The sequence below is a fragment of the Nomia melanderi genome, chromosome 12 (assembly GCF_051020985.1).
Source record: "Nomia melanderi isolate GNS246 chromosome 12, iyNomMela1, whole genome shotgun sequence".
NCBI classification, from domain to species: domain Eukaryota; kingdom Metazoa; phylum Arthropoda; class Insecta; order Hymenoptera; family Halictidae; genus Nomia; species Nomia melanderi.
The window spans coordinates 4595576-4622964 of record NC_135010.1 but is presented as its reverse complement, the minus strand read 5'-3'; the positions used below and the strand labels follow the sequence as shown (position 1 = coordinate 4622964).

At 32.6% G+C, this 27389-nt stretch overlaps 1 protein-coding gene across 6 annotated transcripts in view; it reads right to left on the bottom strand.

Annotated features, from left to right (window-relative positions):
• 5-HT2B (5-hydroxytryptamine receptor 2B) overlaps positions 1–26417 on the bottom strand; it is a 188148-nt gene extending 161731 nt beyond the window's left edge. Inside the window, exons 1-2 of one of the 6 annotated variants that reach the window (XM_076372502.1) lie at positions 25967–26417; positions 9516–10483 (exon numbers count right to left, since the gene is read on the bottom strand). In XM_076372502.1, the coding sequence (XP_076228617.1) occupies positions 9516–9918 (403 nt within the window). In that variant the 5' untranslated portion in view covers positions 9919–10483; positions 25967–26417. The remainder of the gene's footprint in view (positions 1–9515; positions 10484–25966) is intronic. The other 5 variants (XM_076372497.1, XM_076372500.1, XM_076372498.1 and 2 more) reach the window with 5 other exon arrangements.
• Between the last annotated feature and the right edge of the window lie 972 nt (positions 26418–27389).

Genomic DNA, 27389 nt, shown 5'->3' with positions numbered 1-27389 from the left:
CGCATCGGGGTACACCCTTGCACGTTCGTCAAGGTAGCGGTATTTTCTCGCTGTTGCCAAATGTATTTTTTACTCGAAACTTCGTCGATCTCTTGTTCCCACTCCGTCAGCATCCCCTTCCATACATCCGAAGGAGGGGTAAGAAAGTTGACTTGTGGGTGCAAGAGTTCCGACGAAGGATAGTAATACACACGCATTCGACAAGAACTGTTCACTTCATAGTAATACACACGCATTCGACAAGAACTGTTCACTTCCATAGTTATACACGCACATTCGACAAGAACTGTTCTCTTCACAGTTCCGCACCCGCATTCGACAAGATAGTTCTGCACACGCATTCGAGAGTACACGACACGCAACGAACACTTGTCACGAACACTCGCTAACATCTTCAAGAACGTCTGACTTTCGAACATCGTCTTGCTCCATCGGTCGAGCCATTCGCAAGATATTCGCACCACTGCTTCACCACCGGATCCAGGTGCCCAAAATTAATTTGGCGGGCACTCAAACGAATAAAGCGAAACGCGTCAACGGACGACTACACGTTTAGCTTCACGAAAGTACACAGTTATATTAATATTTTTTAATGAAACTTTGTATTTTTTGCTACATATTACAGCTGTTGATGTCCAAACGTTTTCTAAACACTATAATAACGTTATTTTTGGGTAAAATGAGAAGTATGAGTGAATTTTCACATGTTAAAACAGTAGGTGTTTTCAGTTTGTAGAACCACACTGTAAATAAATCAATTAATATGATGAAAAGTAGCAGAGAAATGTTGAATAAGGTAACACATGTATAATTTAATGAATTTGAGTTTGATACAATGAATATTATCGACAAATTTTCTCCAAAAAAGTGACGAAGTCTTTCGTAACCTTGAAAACATGATAGTTGAGTGTTTTAATGGATACTGCGAATTATGTAGTTCTCTAGCAGAGTTATTTAGCAATAGATTTTAACAAATAATTTTAATGAAGCGTGGAAAATTATGGATCATTTATTCAGGATGTTGTCTCAAATTATGCTACGCTTACAGCTTTCAGGCGTAATTTTATCGCATATACCATGTAGGACCTTGCATAAAGATCCCTTGTTTAGCCTGTTTGCATCATTATCACGTATATGCATTCGATTTACTGGATCCTTCTCAGCAGAATGTATATATGGGCTCTCAGAGCATGTTTAGATTGTCAGTAAGTAGCACAGTGAACGTGAATGTATTATTACTACAATTATTACCATTATTATGATTTAACTATATTATTATGTTGTTATATTATTATATTATTATATTATCATATTACTATATTATCATACTGCTATTATAGCCATCCACAAATCACTAAAACATGATTTCTTCACTATTCAAAGTATCTCACCCATATATTATAAAAAAATATAACAATAACAGCATATATTCCATACTCCCATATAATACAAACAAATAAAGAATATCATTCGAAAAAATATTGTTTTCCCACTACATGTAAAGTTCATTACTATGTACAATTACCATCGAAAATGATATTAAGTTATTTCCTTCCTATAACAAAATAATTCTTTTCCATGCCTATCCAAATCTTAAAAGAGTGTTCTCAAAATCCGAACATCCAAATAAAGTAACTCCGAGATACATCTTTCCCGGCTATAATGCAAACCCAAATAATTCCAGATTCCGTTCACTATCTTTAAAAAAAGAGAAAGAATGTCTCTAAGCTGAGGGTCATCAATTCGACCCTGACAATCGATCTTGAAGTATAGCTCGAGACACGGCGCGGGGGCGGGTTGTTCCAGCATTGTTAAAACATTCAGTCGGAAGAACTTGGGAAGTGGGTGAAAAATGGCGACGCTGGGAATCGAGGTTACTACAAATTGGCCACTTACGTTTCCGACAATTTCACCGGCATTACTCTCCCGAATGTCTACCGACATCTCAGCAATTTCACCCGTGGTCCACGGATCTGCTGTTCGTCTCGAGTTTCTCGCTCTTCCCTCGGCCGCCGAAAACGTGCGCGTGTTACGACCGCCGTTGCTGCCAAGGTTTACTCTATCTCGACGTATTCAATGTTTGCCTTCGCGTCAGCTTCGAAATGCGACTCGCAGGTTCATAATGCGATGAAAATGGAAACGTGTTCGGTATGCATCGAGTTGTTTGTATTAACGATACAGTTGTTAAGTAACTGTTTATTTCGATCGGATGTTTCGGTTCCTGCGTCAATTATTTGAAGAACTGTTTTGAATGTGTTTCACTGTTACCAAATAAAATGAAATAGTATCTCAAGTAGTATATTATATATAATATAATGTGAATATATATTTCAAAATAATATCTTAAATGGGTAACAGCATCTAGTAACTTTTTATTTGTAATATCAAAGCATGAAATGAAATGTTGCTTTAAATATAATTTCAAGAATTGTAAAATAAGTAAGAATGTAGATGTGATTCACTGTAAACGAGACCTTTGTAATGAAAAACTGTTAAACATAATAATGGAAATTGTATATTGTATTTTGTTCAATATACAATCTAATAAATTATACTTTAATTAATAATAAACTTACGATCAAATCTAACCGTCTGCAGTCTAATGATAACACAACAAAATAAACTATTCTTAAATTATATCGACCCCTACTGTCAATTGATTTAACCATAGATTCAATACAATGAAATAGCAAACAAATAAATTTAAAACTTCGTTCGTTAACGATAAAACAATCTAATGTTTGTATTTAAACATAAAATGTAACACATTAAATAGGTAAAATACTGAAATTAAGGATTTATTGAAAATATTTCACAGCTTATGTCAATTGAATAATCATTCAGAATAAATTTGATACATTTCATTGTAAATGATTTTTGAAAAAACCTCTGTTCAATAATTTCCTTGAGACAGACGAGTACAAACGAAAATTTGTACTCTTGTGATTTAAATACACGCTGAAACATGATAACGGAAGCAGATGTTTACAATTTCGCCGAAAGTTCGGGGCCGCCTGTTATTCTGCACTTAAGCGGAATACGGGATAATGTTATTCACGGGGAAGGAAATGAGTAATAAAGCAAAGTGTGCGAGTATCCCCAACTTGTTACGAAGTTAAGTCAATTAAGCGGACTTTAACCGTGACCCGGCATTTGTCAGGGCAACAAAGGTTTCAACTTCGGCTCCCGTGGCTCTGAAAGTTTGGCGCTGGGCTTCGTGCGGAGCCGGCGAACCAAATTTTATTCAACTAACCGGCGATGGATAATTGACTGGCTAACTAATTCGAATATTCTCCGTTATCTCCATTCTAAAGTAATATTGTACTTTCCGAAATATTTGAATATCTTTATCCAATTACTTGTAAGGATTTTCGGTAATTTATTCCTTAGAACTTCGTTGTAAATATGTTAAGAATTATTTTTTAATAATAATACTAATATTGAATATTTACTGATTGCTTGATCATTAAATTAATAAAAGTGTTATCAAAATTGACTTTACAAGTATTACAGTTTTGTACAATTCAAATAAGTTAAGCTCGAACTTTTATATTTTATTATTATTATACTATATTTATAAATATATGTTATTTAATAAATAACATAATTTTATTGTTCATTGAATCATTACAAATATCTCATTATATTTTCTTAAAACATTATTAACCTCTTGCCCTATGATTTCTTTCCCAATTGAGCTCAACAAAGATATTTTATTAGAAAAAAACATATAATATATCTACGTTTATTCAGAAGAATTACGGTTCATAATAGAAGAAGAATATTCAATTCTGACTTGGAAGAATAAAGTGATATCTATATTTGTTAAATTCTATTTGAAATGTTCACCGCGAGTTTGACACGGCATTGTAGAACAAGGGGTTAAGTACTTATTTTATATTATGGCAATTCATCCTTTAGATTTCAATCAATAATTCTTGAAATTTACTGTTTTTAAGCTTCCCACGATCTTCCGAGGACGTCACCTACGAAGAAACCTGTGGCACTAACTTTCACAGGTGTTAAAAGTTGCAACAGTGCAACCAAAGGTGGGGAAAATCGTATCAGCAGCTTCAGTTGCGTTTTTATTGTGCTGAAAAGCGAAGAGATTGCGGTGACGTATATTCATTTTATCGGCAACTATTGTGTTCGCGACTGTTCTCTGCGTTTTATTGCAAACAATACAGACACTGTATTAAACAAATGAATGGTGACGTTGCGAACGATCTAAAGCAGCGTTTGTCAAACTGTGGTGCATGTACCACTAATGGTACATTACGTTATTTTTAGTGGTGCAATTTCTACATAAAATATTTTGAATCTTTTTGTTGAAAAATAATATTTACCTATTTGTAAATAATAAATAAGATATTAAACATGTCCGAAAGTGGTTACAATGAAACAAGCTCATCCTTCACGTTAATCCTTATCAATAATAAATCTCCTTAATATTTGCTCATGTATTGTTACCCATCATTTACTATATTTTATTATAATGCAGAAGTTTCATTTACGAATATAATTAAGTAACATAAATTTAAAATGTTTTATTATTTGATCATAAACACTCTATTTAAGATGTATTGATTTTTAATCTGGAAATAATTTTATGGTGCATACATTGTTTGATTCTTATTTATATGGTAGAAAATTTATAAAGTTTGAGAATCCTTGATCTAAAGAACAAGAGGATACCTCAATTTGAAGCCATTTTATAGACCAGTAGCACAGGATTCTTTGTCACGTGTAATATTTATTGGATACTGGAATAAATTCGTGCAGTTTTCTTGTTAGCTATAAAAATAAAAAGCAAATATTAATTTCTTACATATAACAGGAATTCCAAAGAAACTATAAGTCGTCCTGCCTTTTTACCAGGCAACAACAGTAAATCAATAAACGCTTCTTTGATTACAATGTCCCGTCCAACGAGAGCCTTTAAGGAGACAGAGGAAATCTTTGCCATTCCATTTAGAAACGTCTTAAATCTTTATACCCGAGGGACGCGGTAGCGATCGGTGTACGTCCGCAAAAGTAAACTGAGAAATCGAAGAGCTTGCGTTTGATCCCGTTGAAAAATCCATGCTGCTCGTGCAACTATATAAGTAGACGATGAAAGATGACGCGGGGGCGGTACTGTTCAAGGGGAAGGGGTCAGCAAAGGTCGTATAGCTTCCGGGTCTTCTGAAACCTCGGAATAGACGGACTTGGATGTATGCCATTGGTATGTCTAGGTCTCATTTATAAGTAAACTTCGTCTATATCAATCGACGTACGCAACGCATCATGCTACACTCCATCCGATGGTAAAGCACAGTGTGATCGGGAAATCAGTGTCGAGGTCACATCGGTCACCAGATAATTGCAGTCTGTTTTCCAAACTTTGCAGTACGTGCACAGAAGAATGGAGGTACACACCTGTTCCTCCATTTACGCGAGACGTTCTTTACACGAGTCTCTTTTACGTAGTAATTTATAATACTATTCATGCAGTCCTGTTCATACGCGATATTAACCCTTTGCGAACGCCGCCATAATGGAGATTTCATGTTTCGATATGTAAATTCGAAAGCTGCGAATGAATAATTTAATTATTCAAATAACGATAAATTGATGTGTAGTTTTCTTTTTTCTAATATTTAAGACTTTTCGATGCGTACCTCAGATTTATTATGAAAAAGATTAACAAAGGTTTAAAATATTCTTTTCAACAAAGGATTAATTTACGCGATTCGAGTTATAGTAATGATAGGGACACCGAATAGCTCTTGTTTTCTGAAATGTCATTATTTCTGGTTTCGAAGTTGTTAAGAAGATCTTGTAAATACTTCAGAAATAAAATAGTCTTATAAGAGTGTTATTATGAAAGTTAACCTGAAATTATTAATTAAATTAATTTAACAAAGACCAGTGTTGCTTAAAAAAAATGATTTACCATTACTGATTTATTATTTTCAACGTTTTATATTTACAATGAAGTGGAGAATTTCTTTTTCCCAAATTGTTAATGGTAAAAAGCTACACACGCTTAGTAGCAAAAGAAAATAATACAGCAATAGTATATAAAGCAAATACCATTGCATTACTTAAAATTTCTTCAGTTATCACAAATAAATATTTGCGTGACAAACGATTAAAGAGTTATGTTACCATTTTAGGTAAAAAATTGATTGAACGTGTACAATGAAAACGTGGCAAGTTTGGTGGTCGATATCGAATTGCTGAAAACAAATTCGAAGGAGAGGACTAAAAAGTGTTGCGGTGTAAATTAGAAGCTTCGTGAATCTTGTTCGTTGGAAACGGATACTTGTTTCTTGCTGTAGCGTGTCAGCTTGATATTGTGCGACCCGTTGACCAGAATACCAACAACGTCGCTTACACCGTTGCCTACTTACAGGAACGGTTGTTTGTAATCGAAAATAGATGTAGCTTATGAAGATTTGCTGCATTTCTTATCATCATCCTTGTTTGTAAGTCTATCATAACAGGTACCTACTGAAAACTGATAATACAATCGAACTAAATTTTTACTTATAAATAGTAATGATATTAATAACAACATAATGTTATTTGCCATGCATGTAAATATGTAATACAAGATAAACTATCAATGTCTGATACTCTTTTATAATTATTGTTTTCATTATTTTTGATTATTATTACGGTTTATTGTTTTCCAGATAAAACCATATTTTATTTTAATACAATTTTATAATATAATTAATTCGTACGTGTATGTTCTCAACAAATATACTAAGTTTATAATATAAATAATATTTATAAATAATTATAATATTAATAATGAGCAATATTTGTAATATTAATATTATATTACTATCGTATTATTATTAATATAAATATTATTTATATCATGTACAAGTAAACCACGTCAATTAGTTAAGTAATTATAATATTTCTGATTATTTATAATCAAGTAATTCCCACGACACAGACTTCCTGTTTCCAAGTCACGGGAAAGGAAAAATAATATACACCCCCGACGAGCCAGAGCTTGTTCAATTATCTTCAGAACAACCGACCTCGTTTTCATGTCCAATATTCAATCAAAGGGATCGCGTCTCATCAGAGTTCCCAATACGATTTTTACATTTGGCTTGTTCACAAATTAAAAAGTGGGGAATAAACACGGACGTTCTGTGCAACCGGAAATAACGGTTCAATGAAGTTGTATATACCAGCAATTACTGTGGAATATAATAGTTACGATACCATTGCGTAAGGTCGTGTTAAAAGTTTTATATCGTTATATATTTCAGTGCTTACAATTAGTACTGTATGGGAAACAGTATCGTTATGATATTTCACTTTTTATTAAAAAATTAAGAGTATTTCGTAGAACACAATTTTCAACAGACACATTGAAATTCCATAATACAATTATTCTCAATATATTTTCATCTTCTTGTGGAATTCAAGATTATTTATTACAATTTATAAACTATCACGAAAGTTAAGAAAGTATATTATTTTAAATACTTTATTATCACTTGATACCTTAGGAAATTTCCGAAATAAGAAGTATCGAATACAACTGATTTCGTATTGTATTTTACTTCTTTTACTTTATATTTAATTTGTATTATCTATAATACTTCTATTATTTTCTACTTTTCAAATATTAATCTTTCTTAAATGTATCTGATCTACACAATAATAATAAACTTAAATTATAAAAATTAAATTCCTAAAACATAAGTTCGAATACGATTCGAAACCATTCGATTTTATTTTGAATTCACTAGAATCATTCGCAAAGATAAAAGCGTTTTCAGTAATGTTAGCTTCTTTAACACATTCCGTATCACCGGAAGTTTCGGTTATATCATGCTTATGAAGTACACCGATTTTTTAAATTAAATATTAGTTACATTCAAGTTTTTGATGACTTTTATATATATTTTAATATTTTTTCCTCACGTTTCCGCTGCTTTGCGACGTCTACCGTTATCATTTGTCACACGTCTCACGAAAAATGTTTCCTTACAAAAATTGGCATGTACCAAAAATCGCACAGGCAGCACTAAACATATTAACTATCTGTATTCAGGAGAATGTGATCCCGCATAATAATCCACGGTCCAGTAACGACAAACATTATTCATAAAGCAGGAGCCACTGACTATTTATCAGAACAAGTCTTAAACAAATATTAATTTCATTTCCCCGGGAAATGTACTTACAGTGTCACCGAGTTTGTCCGTGAAAAAAAAGTCGCTTGTTGTCTTTTCATTAGCCACGGAATTAAAAAAATGTCGCGGCGTTGTTCAGCCGCTGTCGAATAAGGGGTGAAACTTAGACAAATGAGACACCATCGATCCTCGTTTAGAGAGAACGGTCCAGTGAATAACACCTGAGGGACACCGATGAAACTTGCTCCTTCGTGTTACTGAATCTTCATCGGGCTTTCCTCAATCTTCGCGTAATCTCGGTAACAAGAGGGAACTTAGATTCGAGCGTACATAACGGTCGGAAAGTTCACCGGCCATTATTGGAAAATCCATCTGGCTGATGGAAATCTTAACGACTGAACCGTTTCAACCCATTTTTTCGCGATCTCGAATATTGAGCTCACTTTTGACACAAGTAGCTGAATCCTTTTTCAATAAAACGTTACTTAGGCCTTCGTGCTTCGAAGACACCCTGCCGCATCGTTTTCATTGAAACGCTGATACGAATATAATGCGCTGGGATTTCTGTTTCCTTTTTTTTTAATTTAACCCTTGAATGCAGGAGTTATTAATATATTATGGAATAGTTAGAAATAGTTTATTTGGATATCGGAAACCAGTAGTTGAAAAACGTGAAGCATTTGTGTCATTGTTAAAATGTTTTTTTTTTAAGTCGAAAAAGAAATTTGTTATCGAATGATTGTAACATCGACTACAATATATAAACAGGTAAAAGACTGTTGTAAATATTTTTGAAGTGATTTATAATATAAAATATAGCAGATTTTATATAAATATATCTAAATTTATAATAAAACAGAAACATTCATTCATTCTGAAGAAGCTGCAACTCCACAGCCCCTATACGGGGTAGTCCTTTTAAGTAAGGCCACCTATACATCTTTTCAGGTTATTGTGATGCAAAAAATATTTGTTACGTAATGTACATAGTGTCAATGTCCGAATATCTGGCGAAAATTTCTTTTTCCATGGACATTTTTTTCAAATGTTATCAAGGTCATCGGTGTTTGTCGACACATAATTACATTTCTTTTTATTGCATCGTGCAGCTGATCGAAAAATACGTTCAAACATGTATAATAAACGTGACCTTGAAATGACCTTGATCTTCGAAAATTAAAGTTTTACGTAAAACTAATGTTCATCGCGACCGCAGACTTTGACCAAGACTCGACAATCAAGAGCGTGAATGTAAATAAACAAAGGCCTCCCCATTTTATCCGGTTCTAGAACCTTCGCCATACCGCCACCACATTCCGATCATTCCTCGTCGCTCGTCACCAAACGATGAAAACAAACTCTTACCTCGCACAAGCGTCAGTATCCCAAGCGGCATGACCAGAACAGCGACCATCAGATCCGTGATCGCCAGGCTCATCAGAAAGTAATTGGTGACATTCTGCAGTCGTCTCTCCTTGGCGATCGCCAGACACACCAGGATATTCCCTGCTGCTGTGCCTAGGACGAGGACAAGGGCCAGCATGGCCCACCAGTTGTTCAGCCCGTCGGTCTCGGCGTCGAGCAGCGTCCCGTTCACCGGCGAGCCGCCATCATAACGGCTGTCATTTAGTATTCCCGACACCGCGAGCCCGCAGCCGGCACTCGTGTCGTTCGCGCCGCCGAAAAACAAAAGGTCCTCGAAACAGGTGTCGGCGACGGCCTCGGGTGGATCCGTGGGATCGATCGTCGCCACCGACGAGCCGATCATCGCTCAAGACCCCGCTGACCTCGGAATAGACCCTACCAGCTGCCCGGTTGAATCCTCAGCATCTGCGACGAGTTGAAATACACTGACACGTGTCTTCTATTGCCTCTTGGCCTCTGATTCCTCTTCGACCTGCCTAGCTTCGTTGATCCTCTATCTTCTGCAGCTTTTCTGATTATATATCGATTATTTATTGATCGCTTCGTTGGACACTCGGATTTTTCATGTGCATTGATAGAGGGACCTTCTTTCTTTTTATTTATTTTGTGTGGTCTCTAGCTAATTCCCTTGTTTTTGGGTACTAACTGTTTCTGGAGAGCTTCTATTTCCTCTTGCTTACTGACTCCTCTTCGAACTATCTAATTTCTTCGATCCTCTATCTTCTGCAGCTTTTCTGGTTATTCAATCACTTCGTTGATAAATTTTCACGTACACTGGTAAATTAAACTTCTTTTTTTTTATTTATTCTACGCGGTTTCTAAGTGACTCGTTGGTTTGTGGGCGGGTGCTACGAGTTTCTAGAACGACCAGGAATGTTCTACGGCGCGCGGGGGTGTAATTGGATGTTCTGTCGACGCGAAAGCGAGATGCAAAGTGGAGGGGTTCGATTACTAATGGCCGGTGAGGCGCGAATTGAAAAGGGCTCACGAGGGTTGGTGTTTTGGTCGGGTGAAGGGCGGCGAGTGGTTGTTTTGTCGTTGGAGATTTTTGCTCGACGAGGTTTTCCGGTGACTGCTGCTGTTTTGTTAATGTTAATTGACGCTGTCTGTTGGCCGAGCGCCTCGTATCTTAGCGGGATTTAATCGTTTCAGTGGAACTGCGGCTCCGAGAATTGTGTTTGTGATTAACCATTTGTTTTATAACATGCTTCTTGATTAACCGTACTGTTCTTTATGTCTGTTTTATTTAGCTACATTTCGTTCTATTAACGTTAATATAGTTATTTATTGTAGATTACTTTAATACACATATAGTCAGGTATTTAATTTTTATAAAACATGATTGTATTTAAGAGAAATATTAGAAAATTATTATTAATGTATGCATCTTTTCCTGGATATTATTTTTAATATATAAATGAATTTAAGAGTGTAGGAAGATTCAAATGCAGTCTATTAGTTAAAATGATTAGTTTTGGATTTCTTATTTTACAATTATTGAAATTGCAATATTTCTTTTTATCCAATGATATTTTCAAGATTAATGCTCTCGTTCACATGGTACTGTAATAATTCTAGTGTTAAACTTATAAGAATTACTTTATTATTATGCCAGTGTTGGCTATCAGTCGTTTAGAATTGTTGATTTGATTAGTCGATTAGTTCTCATGATTAAACGAAATTAATTGTCAATAATTGTGATTGAGTTAATTGATGGACGAAATGCATCTTCATATATTAACTATTAATAATAATTGTTGATCATCAACTGATAACTAAATATGTTACGTGTTACCTATTTAGTTCTACCGAAAAACGACAAAAATGTTCAATAATTTAATAATGAATTAATTAATAAATTGGTAATTATGTAACCAATTTAATCGTGAATCTATTTAATAGCTAAGTACCTATTCAATGCATTAAATATTGTCCAACACTATACTAAACTTGTACTTTATAACTGCGAGTGTAACTTAAATGCAATTATATTTTATCCAAAATTAAATGAAAAATTTCGTCCCATATTTAATTACACTCTCTTTGTAAGTGAATACCAAATTGCCATATCAGAAAGATGAATAATATCAGCTGTTCAATTAACGGAAGATGACGCGCGAAATATAAAGCTCCGGTCTCGTTTCTTGGCCAAGAGAACCTTATAATGAACTTATTTTTATTATAGTCATCAGCTTCGTATCCTTTGCAAAAAATGTAGTGAGCTGGCAGTTAATTATCAGAAGACAAAGTGAATTGAAAGAACCATCCCTAGAAAAAGTGTAGATGAATCATTACAAAAAATCAGTCATCCGAATTTGTTTGACCTCATTTTCAAATGAAATAGTAGTTTTGTGATCCATAAACTGGTAATTATTTTCACATTAATTATTTAATAACATTTCTAACGAATTCAAATTTTCCCTGTTAAATGCTCCAAAATCTTCATCACCAATCAAACATATTGTCATAATACAACAACTTAAATAAAATATTTTATTTTTCAACAGTCAATTCTAAAATCTGCGTCTAGACATATTCTGCATCCATATTCACTCTAAAATATAATTATTCATAACGGAAGAACAATATTTAATTTAAATTCCAAAGAATTGACTAACATTCATCTTTGTTAAGTTCTCTAAAATCTTCACCACCGATCAAACACATTGTGATAACCCAACAACTTAACACTAAAACTAACGAGCAGCCAAACTTTTTGAAATTCCTCTTATAGAAACTTCAATAGTGCATCTATTAACACTTTAAGTAATTTAAAATTCAGTTTGCGTATTGCTCAATCAATCCCTTAATAATTTCTCAGAGAAACATCTCCTACTATTTTAATCATTGCAAAAAGAAGAAATCAGGATTGGGTCATTTTTACCCGTCTAGCAGTTCTAGTACTAAATAAAATATATAATTTTTCAAACACCCATCTCTAAAATCTCTTTGAAATTCGCCAAAAATCCCGTATTCCGCGGAGGTCAACGAAACATAATATCTCCCAAATAACACGAATCAAAAAATACTGGTAGTACACGCACGTATGTTGGTGTCACAAAGCGAGAATTTTTTTCTTCGAATTTTCCCGCAATCAGTTTTCTTCAAAGCGGATTTCCGTCAATGCCGTTGAAGAACGGGTAAATCAATATCAGTCCGCAGCAGAGCGAAATGCTTTCGGCGACGGAAGTTTAGGGTCCATCAATACGCTTCGGAAATATTAGCCGGTCGCGACGATATCAACAAGCTTCGGGTTCGGTTTCCGACCGGGAAACCCTGGATCAACTCCGGCCGCGGCGAGGGTGGGGATGGGTTATTCTTCATTGCCACGCGCAGACCCGCTGCATCATGCAACCCCGCATTTATATTGCTGCCGGGCCTGTAACGAAACCCGCGCCGCGCCCCGAGAAACGAACCGATACGTGGCTGAAATTTTCTGCAGGCATCGAACACGAGGATCTCGATATTTCCTGAAAGTTTCTCCTCTTTTTCGGTTGCCGCGATTGATTAACTGTAGAAGCTAACCGCTGAAGCCCTGAACAGTCAAAGTGACTTGCCTTTTTAACACTGGAACCGGTAAAGAAGTTATACTGACACATTTTGAAATTTTTCCTTTACAATTATTGAAAAGATAATTTTGAAAGAGATTATTGGATAAGTTGATTTATTTGGGTACATTGAGTGTTTCAATTAAGATGTAGATTTTAGTTAATTTTTAGTTAAGATTTAGAATTGGTTATTTGTATTAATAGGTACTTTCTACAAGAATTTTTCACTTCTTTTTCGATTGCCGCGGTTGATTAACTATGGAAACTAACTTCTGAAGCCCTGCACAGTCGAAGTGATTTGCCTTTTTAACACTAAAACTACCAGATGGGTCAAAATGATCCATTCCTGATTTTTTTCCTTGCAATTACTAAAAACATAACAGATGTTTCTCTGAGAAGTCATTAAAGAAATCGATATAGCAATACGCAAACTGAATTGTATATCAATTGAAGTCTCGATAGATACACCATTGGAGTTTCTATAGAGTGCATTTCAAAAAGTCAATTTAACTGCTCGGTAGTTTTAGTGTTCACACTGGAGCTGGTAAGCAAATTGTACTGACACGTTTTGAAATTTTTCTTTTAAAATGATTGAAAAGATGATTTTGTGAAAGATTATTGGATAAGTTGATTTATTTGGGTACAGTGAGTGTTTTAGTTATAATCGAGCTTTTAGATTTAAAATTGATAGTTTGTATTAATAAGTACTTTTTATAAGAATTTCTGAATTGTAGTTTATATAAGAAAATTGGAAATTAGTTTAATTGTTCAGTGGTTTTAGGAATAATTGTTTATAATATTATATGAGTGTATTTATTGAGATCTATGTATTTTAGAGACTTGTATTTTAGTGTACGTATTAATAAATGATTTTATTTAATAATTTGGTATAAAAACTTCTTTTCGATTTAAATAAATAAAAAAATTAATACTGCTGTTGGCGTGACTCGGAATATGGGTGTCAAGCACAGCTGCCTTCGATAAGAATCGCTTTTATATCTATATAAATATAAAAATTTTTATTTTTCGTATCACAAATGATACATTTTTATGTTAACATAATAAAAGATATATTTTTATTTACAATAACGTAATGGATAAATTTTAAAACAATTCATGATACAATGAAATATGTAGAATAGATAAAATCGAACAAAGCCAATCGGAGTCAACAACAGCAAATGCAATTTAAATGTCAACGTGTAAAGTAGATTAATTGTTTGTCATCATTATTTGAGTTTCTCGTTGCGCTCTCTGACAAATTTTAGTATTCCAAATAAATGTTATAAGTATACATTGTAAGCATACATATGATAAGAAAGAAAACAAAAATTAAATTTTAAATGGAAAAAGTATTTTGGAAAATATATAAAACAATAGTCGCCAGCGAGCAAAATTGTTTCAATTTCGATATATTCAAAAATTAGAAGAAAAAAGGATTTTCTTACACAGTGTAGACATTTAAATACCCGTATTTAATTTTGTTCGTATGAAAAGGAACTAATTGCAGCAACGTTCATTACAGAAAACATAAAACATAATAAAAAATGTTTGCTTATAAAGAAAACAATGTCTGTTACACCATGAATATTCAAAGTTATCAACAAAATGAAGTCACACACATTTTCCTATCTCTCCAAAAAAGTAAAATGAATAATTCACAGCTGAACCATTAATTTTATGTAAAAATTCACAAAATGAATTAAAATTACACCAAGTAAAATATACAAAAAAATATCATAAAAACCTTTAAAAGCGTTGAATAAAAATTTCAGTGAATTTTTTAATCTAATAAATTATATCGGAGACAGAACAAATATTTCTTTAACATCACTTCATTTAATGTAGTACAATTTCTTACTGGAAATACAAAATTTCCACAAATGCACCCTGATTATTCAAAACACTGCATTCTAATGCGTAAACAATTCATCGTAAATTCTCTTTACGGCCTGTTACCTAGGCAGTTATCTTCCGTGGACATAGTATTTTTGTGGGGACTGCGGCGCGACAGAAATAACTCATTCGACGCGGCTAATGCCGCAATAAGTGCATGATCGATTAAAACGCAATGGAAGACCTTTGCATCAAAGTCAGTTTACCTTTCCATAGGCGACAGGAGAAATAAACCGTGTCGAACACGAAATAACTTGATCGCGTTCCCGAGGAAACCCAGGCAAATGTGAAGGGTATCTCGCGGCAGCTTTTCAGCGATTGCCGCGCCGAGCCTCTAACGATTTAGCCCCCGTTTCCATTATTCAGTGGAAGCGTCAGGTAAGTGGCGTTGTTTCCGCGAACCATGAAACGCGTTCTCTGTTTCACTAGAAATATTCTGTGCTGTTGCTAAAAAATTCTTTGGAGATACAGAATGGTGAACAATAGAACTGTCGAGTATTTAATACGATTGATATGTAATCCCCATAAAAATTGTAACAATAGATTATTTTCAGTAGCTTCGGGTATTCGTTATAGTATTTAAATGAAAGTATTTGTTTTCAAAATCATTTCTTTGAAGGTAACAATAATTGCGAACAAAAAGTACAGAAACCAGTTATTTTGACAAATACGGAAGTTCTAGTGTTAATAAAATAACATTTTATATTTAATGAAATAATATTTCACATTTTGACACTAAAACTACCTAGTATTTAATACGATTGCTATATAATCTCTATAAAAATTGTAATAATAGATTATTTTCAATTTCTTCGGATATTCGTTATATTATTCAAGTGAAATTAATTGTTTTCAAAATCATTTCAAATATTCATTGCTTTGAAGATATCAATAACTGTGAAAAGAGGAAACTGAAACCAGTTGTTTTAACTGGTACAGTGGTTCTAGTATTAATCGTTACTTTGTTTATTATATATCTGGAACTTTTACTTTCAGAATAGGTGTACATATTATATGTTCGGATTGTATTTTTATAAAAATATTATATATTATATATTTGTATCGTTTCTTATAAGAATATATTATACGTTTAGACTATTTGTTATAAAAGTATGTTATATATTTAGACTGTTCATTATAAGAGTATATGAAATATTTAGGTTATTACAAAAATATATTATATATTTGATTCGTTCATTATAAATATGTATTAATGACGCTTTACGAAGAAAAAAAATTATCATTAAATATACATGTATTTGAACCGTTTACTATAATAGTATATTACATATTTCAACTTTATTATGAAAGTAGGGTAAATCCATTTTTTCTTATGTCAAGATATTTAAGAGTAATGCATTGCTATCGATTCAAAAATATTAATAATTTCTACTAGGTGCAACCCCTTCTTCTCTATTAAAACATAAGTATTTAGATAAATTATATAAGTGATTTAAAATAAAATAATAGAATTAAAATGAACTGCACTCGTATATTTTTCAAGTTCATACACGTGTTTACATAGTTTTAAAAATAAATGATTGTGTAACGTTATTTCTCAACGAATTCTTAATTGAACAAAGCGTATACCTATTTCAAAATGTAAATGTAGATTTTTTAGAAATAAAATGATATAGATACTAGAATACTAGATTGTAATTACATTAATTGTTTTCTCAATTGTCTCCACAAATGGACTTCCGTCGGCTTCATAATAAACGATTCATTTGTTGTTTCATTGATGAAATCCCAAGCGGACTGTGCATTTCTTGCGCTTATGAAATATGTAAATGCATTACAGTCACAAGTATATTTGAACACCCACTTCAATCTAGTTAAAAGCATTTTATCATTACCATAATTGCAAAAAATGTTCGCTTCATGCTATTACTTTAAAAATGATTTTTCTCGATGATATACATTTATAAGCTAAACGTGATAGTAATCTTGTCTTTACTTGCATTTATTAACTTTTTTCGTCATTAACACGTAGATTGATAGTTAAACTCACATGCTTGAGTCATATTCAGGTAATATCATTTTTTATCCAGTCTTAAAAATCACTTTTACAATAATGTATTTAATAAATTGAAGTTCATTAGGAGCTGATAAATGTAGAAAATTTAATAGAATATTCACTGTAACGAATTTTCATTTTTCAGTTCCTGTGCCATTGAATGAATTTCTATGATTCTGTAAATTTTATGCGTAAGTGTGCGTTCAACGAGTGCAAGGAATTTTAAATTCATTAACTCTCACCATGCGAGAACGGAATGCGACACAGGTATTGAAACACTTGAAATGTTTATTTTCATTGAATTAACAATTCACGTAATACATGTAATTTTCATTGTGCGATATTAACTGCATGTGAGCAAAAAGAGAAACGTTTCAATGGAATGTCCGTTTATTTTATACTTTCTGAAATATACATAGATAGATATTGATAAATTAAACTTTATAGAGTTTTTGTGCGGAATTTATTTATAGTAAACCTCTTTACATGACAATTGCTATATTGAAATCAGTAAAAATAAATGGCAATAATTTTGTCATCACTGTACACAATAGAAAAAAACGTGAGATAAAAATTCAAGGAAAAATAAAATTATAATAAAGTAAAATAAATATAAATATACAAATATATACCATTATTTAACTTCTAATATTGAATTATATTCTTTAATATCACTTAATCACTTATCAATTTTGTAAAATATATAATTTAATACAATAGTTAACATAAACTTATATGTGTGTTTCAAAAGTAACAAAAAATATTATAATTCAATAAAAGCAATTAACAATATCTTATAATAAAGATGAATTAGTAAAAAGAATAAACGTTACTTCTTAAGAATACAAATTCTTATAAAAAATAAAAAAATTAACTATACTTTGTAATTACGTTTTATTTACAACTATATACATTATTCAAACAAAATTTAGATCAGACAAACAACAAAGTTATGAACACATCTGCACTGTTTAGTAACTTTTAATTTTTTATGCAGCTAATTCTCATCGTCGTAAATAGCTTATGATCGAGGTGGTTGCATCGGGAAACGACGATGACGAATTGAACGCCAACATGGCCAACTGGGTCATTACGTTTCGGTTATTGCGTTTGAATCCTAAACCGAGCATAATGACGCCTGTTCATTACCGAAGACGTGAAGTTTTCATCACCATTCAACCCGCACAGCGACGCATTCCATTTATCCGATGATGCGTTTGAATTTTTCATCGATTTTGCCAGGGCTTTTCGGATCTCAAACTTTTGATCACAAACTGATGACTAAATGATTGAGCATTGCATTGGCATGTTGACATACGATATTTACCTGCTAATTAAATTTAATCAAGAAAAATACACAATTTTTGTATATATTCTTATCCCGCAACAAATGATCATTGGTTTATCGACTATGATCTTATCGATTATGATTTTATCCTTATTATTTTTTCTGTCGAATTGAAAAATAATCGCAAATTTGTTACGCTTTATGTGTGTTTCAAATTTTGGGATGAGGATGTCGCCCTCCAGAGTTTAGATTGTCTTTTGTTTTCTTCTTCTACGTTCTTATGTTTTTCTTTTTGTATTTTACCAAAACGGATTATTCCATGATGTAACTTATGTTAAGTGTAAAAACTAATTATACATGATAAATAAATATTCATTTGATTAAATACGAAAAAACTTCCGTTCGTCCATAATTCCAACACTTTTTATTGTTTTATTTCATTATTGATAGAGTTTAACATATATTTAGTGGTACTCAATAATGATAGTATTAAATTGAAATTTATATTTATTAATTCACAGCTTATTCACTAATTTATTTATTCTTTTATATCCAGAGGATTTATGAAAGTGTGTTACTAAATCTGTTTTTCAAAAATAAAAATATCTCTTCTGATATAATATATTAATTACGTTATAATTTAAATTAATGTGTACTAGACTGAAATTTATAGAACTGGCTTTAAGGTAATTTATCTTCATTTCTGTTGCTCGGGGAACTATCCTTGTTAGTAACCGTACATTATTAAGGTAGAAAATAAACATCAAGAAAAACAAACTTTAATAAAAATTCATTATCTTTTATTTTATTTTTAATTTACTCAAACTGAGAGTGTAAGTATTATGAAAATTTTAAGATTAGAACATATCTGCAGTCTATTGTTCTGTATTAATTTTGTACATTTCCTTATAAACATAATGTAATGCGACAAAAAGTACTCATTCTTTGAATTTTTACAATAATAACTACAAGTGGTAAAGGATAATTTATTATACAGGATATGGTAATTTCAAACAGAGTCTATTCAGTGTTATAACAATTAAACCATTTCTAAAAAGTTTATATGATTTTTGATGAAGATATTTCAATTAAACATTTAATATATTTTTGAAGGTTGAAGTCACTATGCATCATATAGATCACATGGATCACTATAGATTACTATACATCACTCTAAATCACTATGAATAACTATGGATCACTGTAAATTCATTATAGACCATAATGGATCGAACAAAATGGAGTTCCTTATTTTTTTAAATCATAGATACACTGTAATTATACCATTTAGCTATATTTCTCTACATAATTATTATAAACTTATTAAATCTTTAAAACACTTAACATTCTCACATAATATGTCAACCTGTATTTTACATTAATTGATTGGGAATTCTAACACATTATTAATAAATTACAACAATTTACAGTACACTTCCTAGTTTTCTTTATGATGCTCAATAATCTTCTTCATGTGCTAACTTCAGATCAGTTCTCATTTATCAGTAGTATCTCGTGAAACGTGTTTCTCATGTGTTTAGACAGCCCAAAATTAATTGATCAATTGATCGTACAATACTCGCATGATCGAGCGATAAATCGAGCGATACGTCAGAATGAAGGGTGCGTATAGAGGGCATCTACATTGTAATCTATAAATTCAATTATTTCCACAAATATCCATTACGTAAAAAATGTGTCCAATGCAATTTTTTTTATATCAACTACTATACATAACTTCATATCAAGTAACATTTAGGGATTACATATCAATTGTATTAAATGTTCGGTAATTGTAAAGTTAAATATAAAATGTTCTTTTATTAACTATTAAATATTATTTTATTAAATATTAAATTTATATAACTTCAAGACCTGTCGCTCTCAAATACCTTCTTGCTGACTAAACTGATTCAGTTCAACCTCGTATCGCTCTGTGATCATAAAACGTAACGCGAAATGTATTAACAGAAAACGGCACGAACTTATGTGACAACCTAACAGATTAAAACGGGACACGCTGTATAATCAATGTTCCATCGCGTGGAGCTTAGATGAAAATCGGTGCGACGAAAATTCCTACGACAGAAAAAAGTCCTGACACTCGGTCGCGTGTCGAAAACACGGAAGCTCGATCCTCGGTCGAGGATAATCGTTTCGCTCCCTTCCGGAATGGCGTGTGTCGGCGCAATTTTCCCGCGCGGTTCCCTGCTACAGATGAAAACAAACGAGTCCAATTTATTATCGTCTCGGCCAGGAAACGAAGAGCCACTCAACCGGATTAATTTATTAGCATGCAATCTGGAATTTGAATATTCACGAGCGTCCGCGCGCCAACGAAAAATCCCGGAACGGTGATCCGGGATCAGATATCTACGCGTGGACAAACGTTGATCGCGGGAAAATTGAATCGTAACAATCGGAATTGCCCAACGGCATTAACGTACCGCAACGTGCCGCCCACTTTTCCTTGAGAATTTACTTCAACACGTTTGTTTATGGCGAAGGAACGGAGATAAAGAAATTTAGATAACGAACAGATGGATTGGTGAACCTTTATCTTCTAATAACGTGTTGGACTCGTGGTGAAAATTTTAGAGGCAATTTGGCAAGTATAAATATTACTAAATTCTTGTGAATTCAAATTAAACACTATTCTTGAGAATTCAAATTAAACATTATCCACTTGTCGTTAATTCTTATACTTTGCAGCTAATATGGACACAGAATTTGTTCAGAATTTTCTTCTCTTTTTCAGTAAATTATTAATGACAAAATAATTGCGTTGATCATGATTGAGAAACAAATCGCAGGTTAAGGGAATAACATTTTTTTTATCGAAGGCATCGAAAAATACATTTTCAAATTTTAACTTAAAATTATTTTATAAGATTAATTGATTTTCCTGAATTGCTTTTTCGATTTTTACCCTGATGTTCATAAAATCGAATTAGCTGTATACGTTTTTATTAGATTATATTAAATTATTTAGTAGGGTATATTTAGTGATTCTAGTGAATTACCTTGTGGTAAAAGTGTAGGCATACAAAAGAGAGTACAAATAGCATTTAATACAATTTTGAACAGCATTTAATACAATTTTCATGTTTAAAATAGAAGATTATATATAAAAATTAATCACAGAACAAAATATTAGTACATTTATTCCTTCTTTCATATTACTTGAAAGTTAGATATATAATTTAATTGTCTTTGGTGAAGATTCTGAATATTTTGAACGTTTTCTTCCACAAGAGGCTAATTATGTAAATCAAAATGTAGGATTGATAGCATTAAGTTAGTTCTCTTTCTATACGATTTCATTGTTCATTCGTAATATATTCAAAATCTTTTTATTTCGAATTGAAATGGATTAATGAAACAGACTGGATAATTATAATATTATTCGATAAAGCAATGGAACGTAGAACCATTGAATCGGAACAAAGTGTTGTGTCATCATAACAAATGATTAAGTTCAATTGGAAAATTCCCTTAATTACTTCATTGCTATCTAATTATATTACCTAATTTATGTAGTGTATAATTTGTTTGCTTTAATGTAATAACACAATTGACAATTACGGTTATTATGCAGATAATCATTCAAATATATTGTAACAAAAGCAGTAAATCAATTTTATAATTAAGGAATAAATACTACACGAAATAGTGATGAAAAATGTATAAAATCGAGTAGCAAATATACGTTTTTTACACGCAATAAAAACAGGTTGTACACATTAAAATTCTGTCAAGCAAAAAGCATTACATAAACCATCGAACTTTGTACATACACCTTGTAAAAATAAACTGAAGGTACACAGTGTCATAGGACGTATAATTATCCTGTATGTATTTCAAACAAAAAAATTACTGGAAATTTGTTTATTGGTCTTGATATCACAGAAATGTAAATTTTACAAATTTTGTGGTTACAGATCAAAACATAGCAGAAATTTTATACAATTTAAGTTGAATGTTGAATTTTACGACTAATAATGAAATAAATATTGATAAATAAGTTGAAACTGATTTTTTAAGATAAATAACTTTCCAATACGGTTTTGGCACAGTACTTTCCCACCAATATAATATAATATTTTTCTTTTCATACTAATTAACCATTTAAAATGTTATTCCTTTCCTTTCTTCATTATATCATTCATTTAACACGAAAATTCAAAAAGTTGTCACACAGTCTCCATACACATGAACCCTTTACACTCGAGAGGTAACTCCCAGTCGCCATTTGATTAACGCACGAAAATTATAAAATTCTAAATTCAATATTAAATTTTACATACGGTATCAATACACAGAACATTAAAATAAAATACTTCTACCTCTTAATTGATGAAATAAGTTTTCTTTATCGAAAAATATCGCGTGCAAAGGGTTAAATGTTACTTCCTCAAAGTATACAAGCGCTCAGTTAACACACGATTTTGATACCGATAAAACTAGTTTACCGGTATTTCCCCGAATATTTCAAATTCATAAGATGCTTCGAGACATTTGTGGCCGAGGGTAGCAGCATGAAAATCGGCACGAAATTATGGGACGACCTAATGCTCTTACACGTGAGGGTAAACAGGACACTGTAAGTAGAACCGAATTTCTATGAATTTATGAATGCGGAAAACAGCTAGCAATCTTTCGAGTAAGAAGTATCGTGCGACCCGGAAAATCGAATGAAGACGAGAAACACGGAGTTTTATGCGAGAAAAGTGGGAAAACGGTTCGGCGCTGTGTCGGAAAATATGGTTGAATAAAGTCGTCGAGGTTAAATGTTCATCGGATGGCACGAGAAGTACTCGAATACAGTGAGATTCGGAGTTTTCTAGCGATGAAGCCTTGACAGGCGGAAAGTAATAATAATATAGTCGATTTACCTTCAAAGAAAATTATATTCTTTTTTAAGTAAATTTGTATAACGCTGCTTTAACATTTAAAGTAATTAGCAATGTTTAATATTTAACAATCTATATTGGAAATTATTATTATTTTTTTATCATTATTATTATTAGTATTACTGTTTAATTTTTATTATTTTGAATTGTTGGTAGTATTACTATTAATTTTTAAGATGTTATTGCTGTTATTATTGGCTTTTTATTAATACACAATATGAAGTCACATAAATATGACATGAAATTTATAGTTTACTGTTTTGGACAAAGTATTGTGAAGGTTGGAAACAATTTGTTTCAATTATTTAAATGTGGAGTATCTATGATAATAATTGTCACTTTTTAAATGTATTGAAAGATATTTATAAATTGAAAAAGTAATTTTAAGTTTGTAAAGTTTATTTAGTAAAAATCAAAATGAAGGTACTATTTTTGGATGAAATGTGTCGGGCTCTCTTTCAGAAAATTGTAACTTGAAAACAGGAAATATGGAATCGTATAAAATTTCCATATTAATTGCATATTTATTGAGCACGAAAATTACACAATATTAAAGTTGATAGAATTCATTACCTGATAGGAATATAAATTGACTGAATCGTATTTATAAATATTTTCAATGTCGTTGAGAATGATAAGAAATAAAAGAAAAATTATCTTGACAAAAATTATATACATTTAAAATAAACAACTGAATAACAAATGAAATTTTTGTTTTGTTAATCACAATCAATGAATGATTTAATCTTGGAGCGCACAAAATTGGTTGATCAAAAATGACGACACATCTAATAATGAAATTGGAAAATACAATTTTATAAGCAAATATAACAACAAAGCTAATATTGTCGAAAATTTTAAAGGTTACAGCAAATGTAGACAGTTAATATTACCAAAAATCTCAAAGGTTACAACCCCCATCATTTTTAATGTTAAATAATGAACACTGGTAATCATTCCATCAGAATGGTAAATTCATTCAAAAAGTAATTTTCCCGGATAAAAATTTTAATCAAAATAATTTCCTCGCGAGTAATTTCATTAGTTTTAATATTCAGTAATTTTAAAAATTCTGAATTTACAGCCAGTTTATTTCGAAATATTTTGCGAATGTTTGAAAAAATGAAAATTCATGGTGTAAAATGATTGAAATAGAGAGCATATGTCATCATTTTATATTTTAATTTTTAATATTTCCTTTAAACATATAAAGATTTATTTTCAACATATAGAATTTTTAATTATTATACCATAGAATAAGTTCCCATTTACATTTTTTAAAATAGTATTACCAATTTGAAACAATAAAATTAATTCTGGAAGAAGTACATAGAATAATGTACAAATTACGTTAACTAAGTATACGATACCCGAAGAAAACTGTAATTAAAGTTTTAGTTGACAGAACGCCATTTCGTATGCACCGAATTAACATTTCCTTCATTATTCCTAACGACATTTCCTCCAGCTAACAGGTGAATAATTCGCTGCATTCGTATAGTTCATTCAATCAAATACCATTTGCGAGGAGTAACATTGCCTCTAGCTCCATCGACAAAATTAAACCCTAAAATTAACTGTTTGCTTCATACTATCTCAGTGATCAAAATTTTAATAAAAGTAACTAATATTATATAACGAATTTAATAGATATAACTAAATATCATTACTTTTCTTTTAAATCCCAATATTATCTCTCTTTTATTGATACTTAAGACCTAAACTAAACATAGATTTATGATAAAAACAAAATCTCTTCTCCTTTTACTTAATTATTAACCTTTTACACTCGAGAGTTTTTGAAATTTCTATTTCCATAAGAAACTGAGTTATGCATCGAAATCTTAAATATTAGGAAGAAAAAATCACATATGAGTCTCTAGTTATTTGAACAATTAAATTCTTCATTTGAAGCTTTCAGTTTTAGATATCAAAGCTCAAAGTCGCTATTATTTCTGCATTCGACCGCAAAGGGTTAACAAAGTAGTAAAACAGCTGCGAAAGAGATTCCAATATAAAGGGTTAAACAATTCAACCGCGAATCGAGTTTCACCCAGAAGAATAAACCGCCAAAAACCTCTCGAATAGCAGTGTCATCCTCTCAGCCGCCCCTCCCTTCAATCTCAACCATCCAACCCTCGGTTAATTATCCGGCAACGAAAACGGGAGCGCGCTCGAGCCGCTTCAATCCGGCGCAACCTTGAATTCCTCGTAAATCAGATCCTCATTGTCGAATTTTCAAAGCAAAAACCCCTCCGCCACCTCCGCCGCCATCGACACTTATTAGAAAAGATAATTGTTCGGGGAATACAAAAATAGAAGCAATTAACAGAAACTATACTAATCAATTAAAAAAACGAAAAGTAATGAATGAAAGAATATACAACACTTCAAAAATGAAAGTGAATGGAACTGTTGACTTCAATCGAAACATTCACTAATTGTTCCCTAACCATCACAACAAATCTAATCACAGAACTCCCAATACTCTCACTGCTTCTTGTCCCCATAAACTTTCATTTACATACTACAGTTATACAAGAACAAATTCCAAATGAACGAACACATCCCAAAGAACCACAACCCAAATTAAGAAAAAACCATAAACCAATCAACAAACATCCAAATCGAAAGCAATTCCAACAGCTGACCCTAATCGAGCCACGATCGCTCCCAGATCCCCAAAACGTTCTAATCACATTTCAAAACTCTCATCACTGCTTCTTCACCTCCATTCCTCCAGGACAACTTTTCAATTCACAGGACCACGCACCAGGGAGAACTTTTACACCCCTCCGAATTCCAAATACAAACACGATCAAAAGAATGCCAGGATCTTGTAGAAACAGACTGAAACGCACACTTTCTCCGTGTAACAACCCCCACCCCCTCCCCCACAGACTCTAATTCCGTTGTCCGGACGGGTAGCACGTGTCGCGCGAGTCGGCCGACTTACTTCCGGCTCGGGGTCCGTTCCTCCGTGGCCGGCGCATTTGACCGATCCCGCGGCAGAGAATACAGCGAGGATTGCACACGGACACTAACGTGAAAGAGAGAAAAAAAGAGAGAGATAGAAAGAAAGAGAGAGAGAGAGAGAGAGGGTGGCTAACGCGGGATCTTCGCGAAAGGATGGCGAGAGGAGCCACGCGGCGGCCGACGATCTACTGAGGCGACGTTATCGCGGACTACTAGCCCACTGCCCCCCATATCTCGCGAGAGCCCCTTCTTTCCCGGCCGGCGCCGTATCTCACCCCCCGTGCCGACGTCCAACCCCGACGCCTCTTCTGCCCTCGCCTGGTTCCGCGGCGTTCACGCGGCCACGATGCAACGGAGCGGCGCACGCGCCTGGACACCGCGGACGCCCACCGACCGCGGACACCTGTTCGTGAGGATGTCACGGGTACCGTAACGGTGTCGTTTTCTGTTGCTGATTTTTGGGAGGTAGATGAAAGAAATTGATGGAAGCGTGTAACTGTAGTAAACTTTATTAATTGTCCTATGGTTTCTTTCTGAATTGTGATCGATGTACCTATTTTGTTATTAATCATTTCTTGAATATAAGAGGAAATTCTAGTATTATTCTATGTCTTTAAGGTATAATCATTGGTAAGGAACAGTACGTAATTTATAGTCAGACGAAGTGAATAATACTTATGTTTGTTAAATTCTGTTTGAAGTCTTTATTACGAGTCTGCGTGATATTGTAGGACAAGGAGTTAACACTGGAACTACCGAACATTTAATAGGATTGATATGTAATCCGTATAAATATTGTAATGATCGATTGTTTGCGGTTTCTTCGGATATTCGTTATAGTATTTAAGTGAAGCTATTTATTTTGGAAATTATTTGATATATTCAGTACTTTTGAGGTATCAATAATTGCGAAACAGAAGAATCGAAATCGGTCATTTTGACTGGTACGGTGGTTCTAGTGTTAACATAAATAGCAATAACAACGGTAACAACAACAAAACACAGTAAGGACAAGAATTGAAGACTACAACAAACGCGTGGGCAGCCTGGTCACGGCGCGCAGTGATCTGTTTCGGCAATGCAATTACTATAACCTATCAAAACAAAACAGAAGTAACTCTTTCTTAAGAAACTATATATAATGCACAATAACAATGAAATTGTTAATAATTCTAT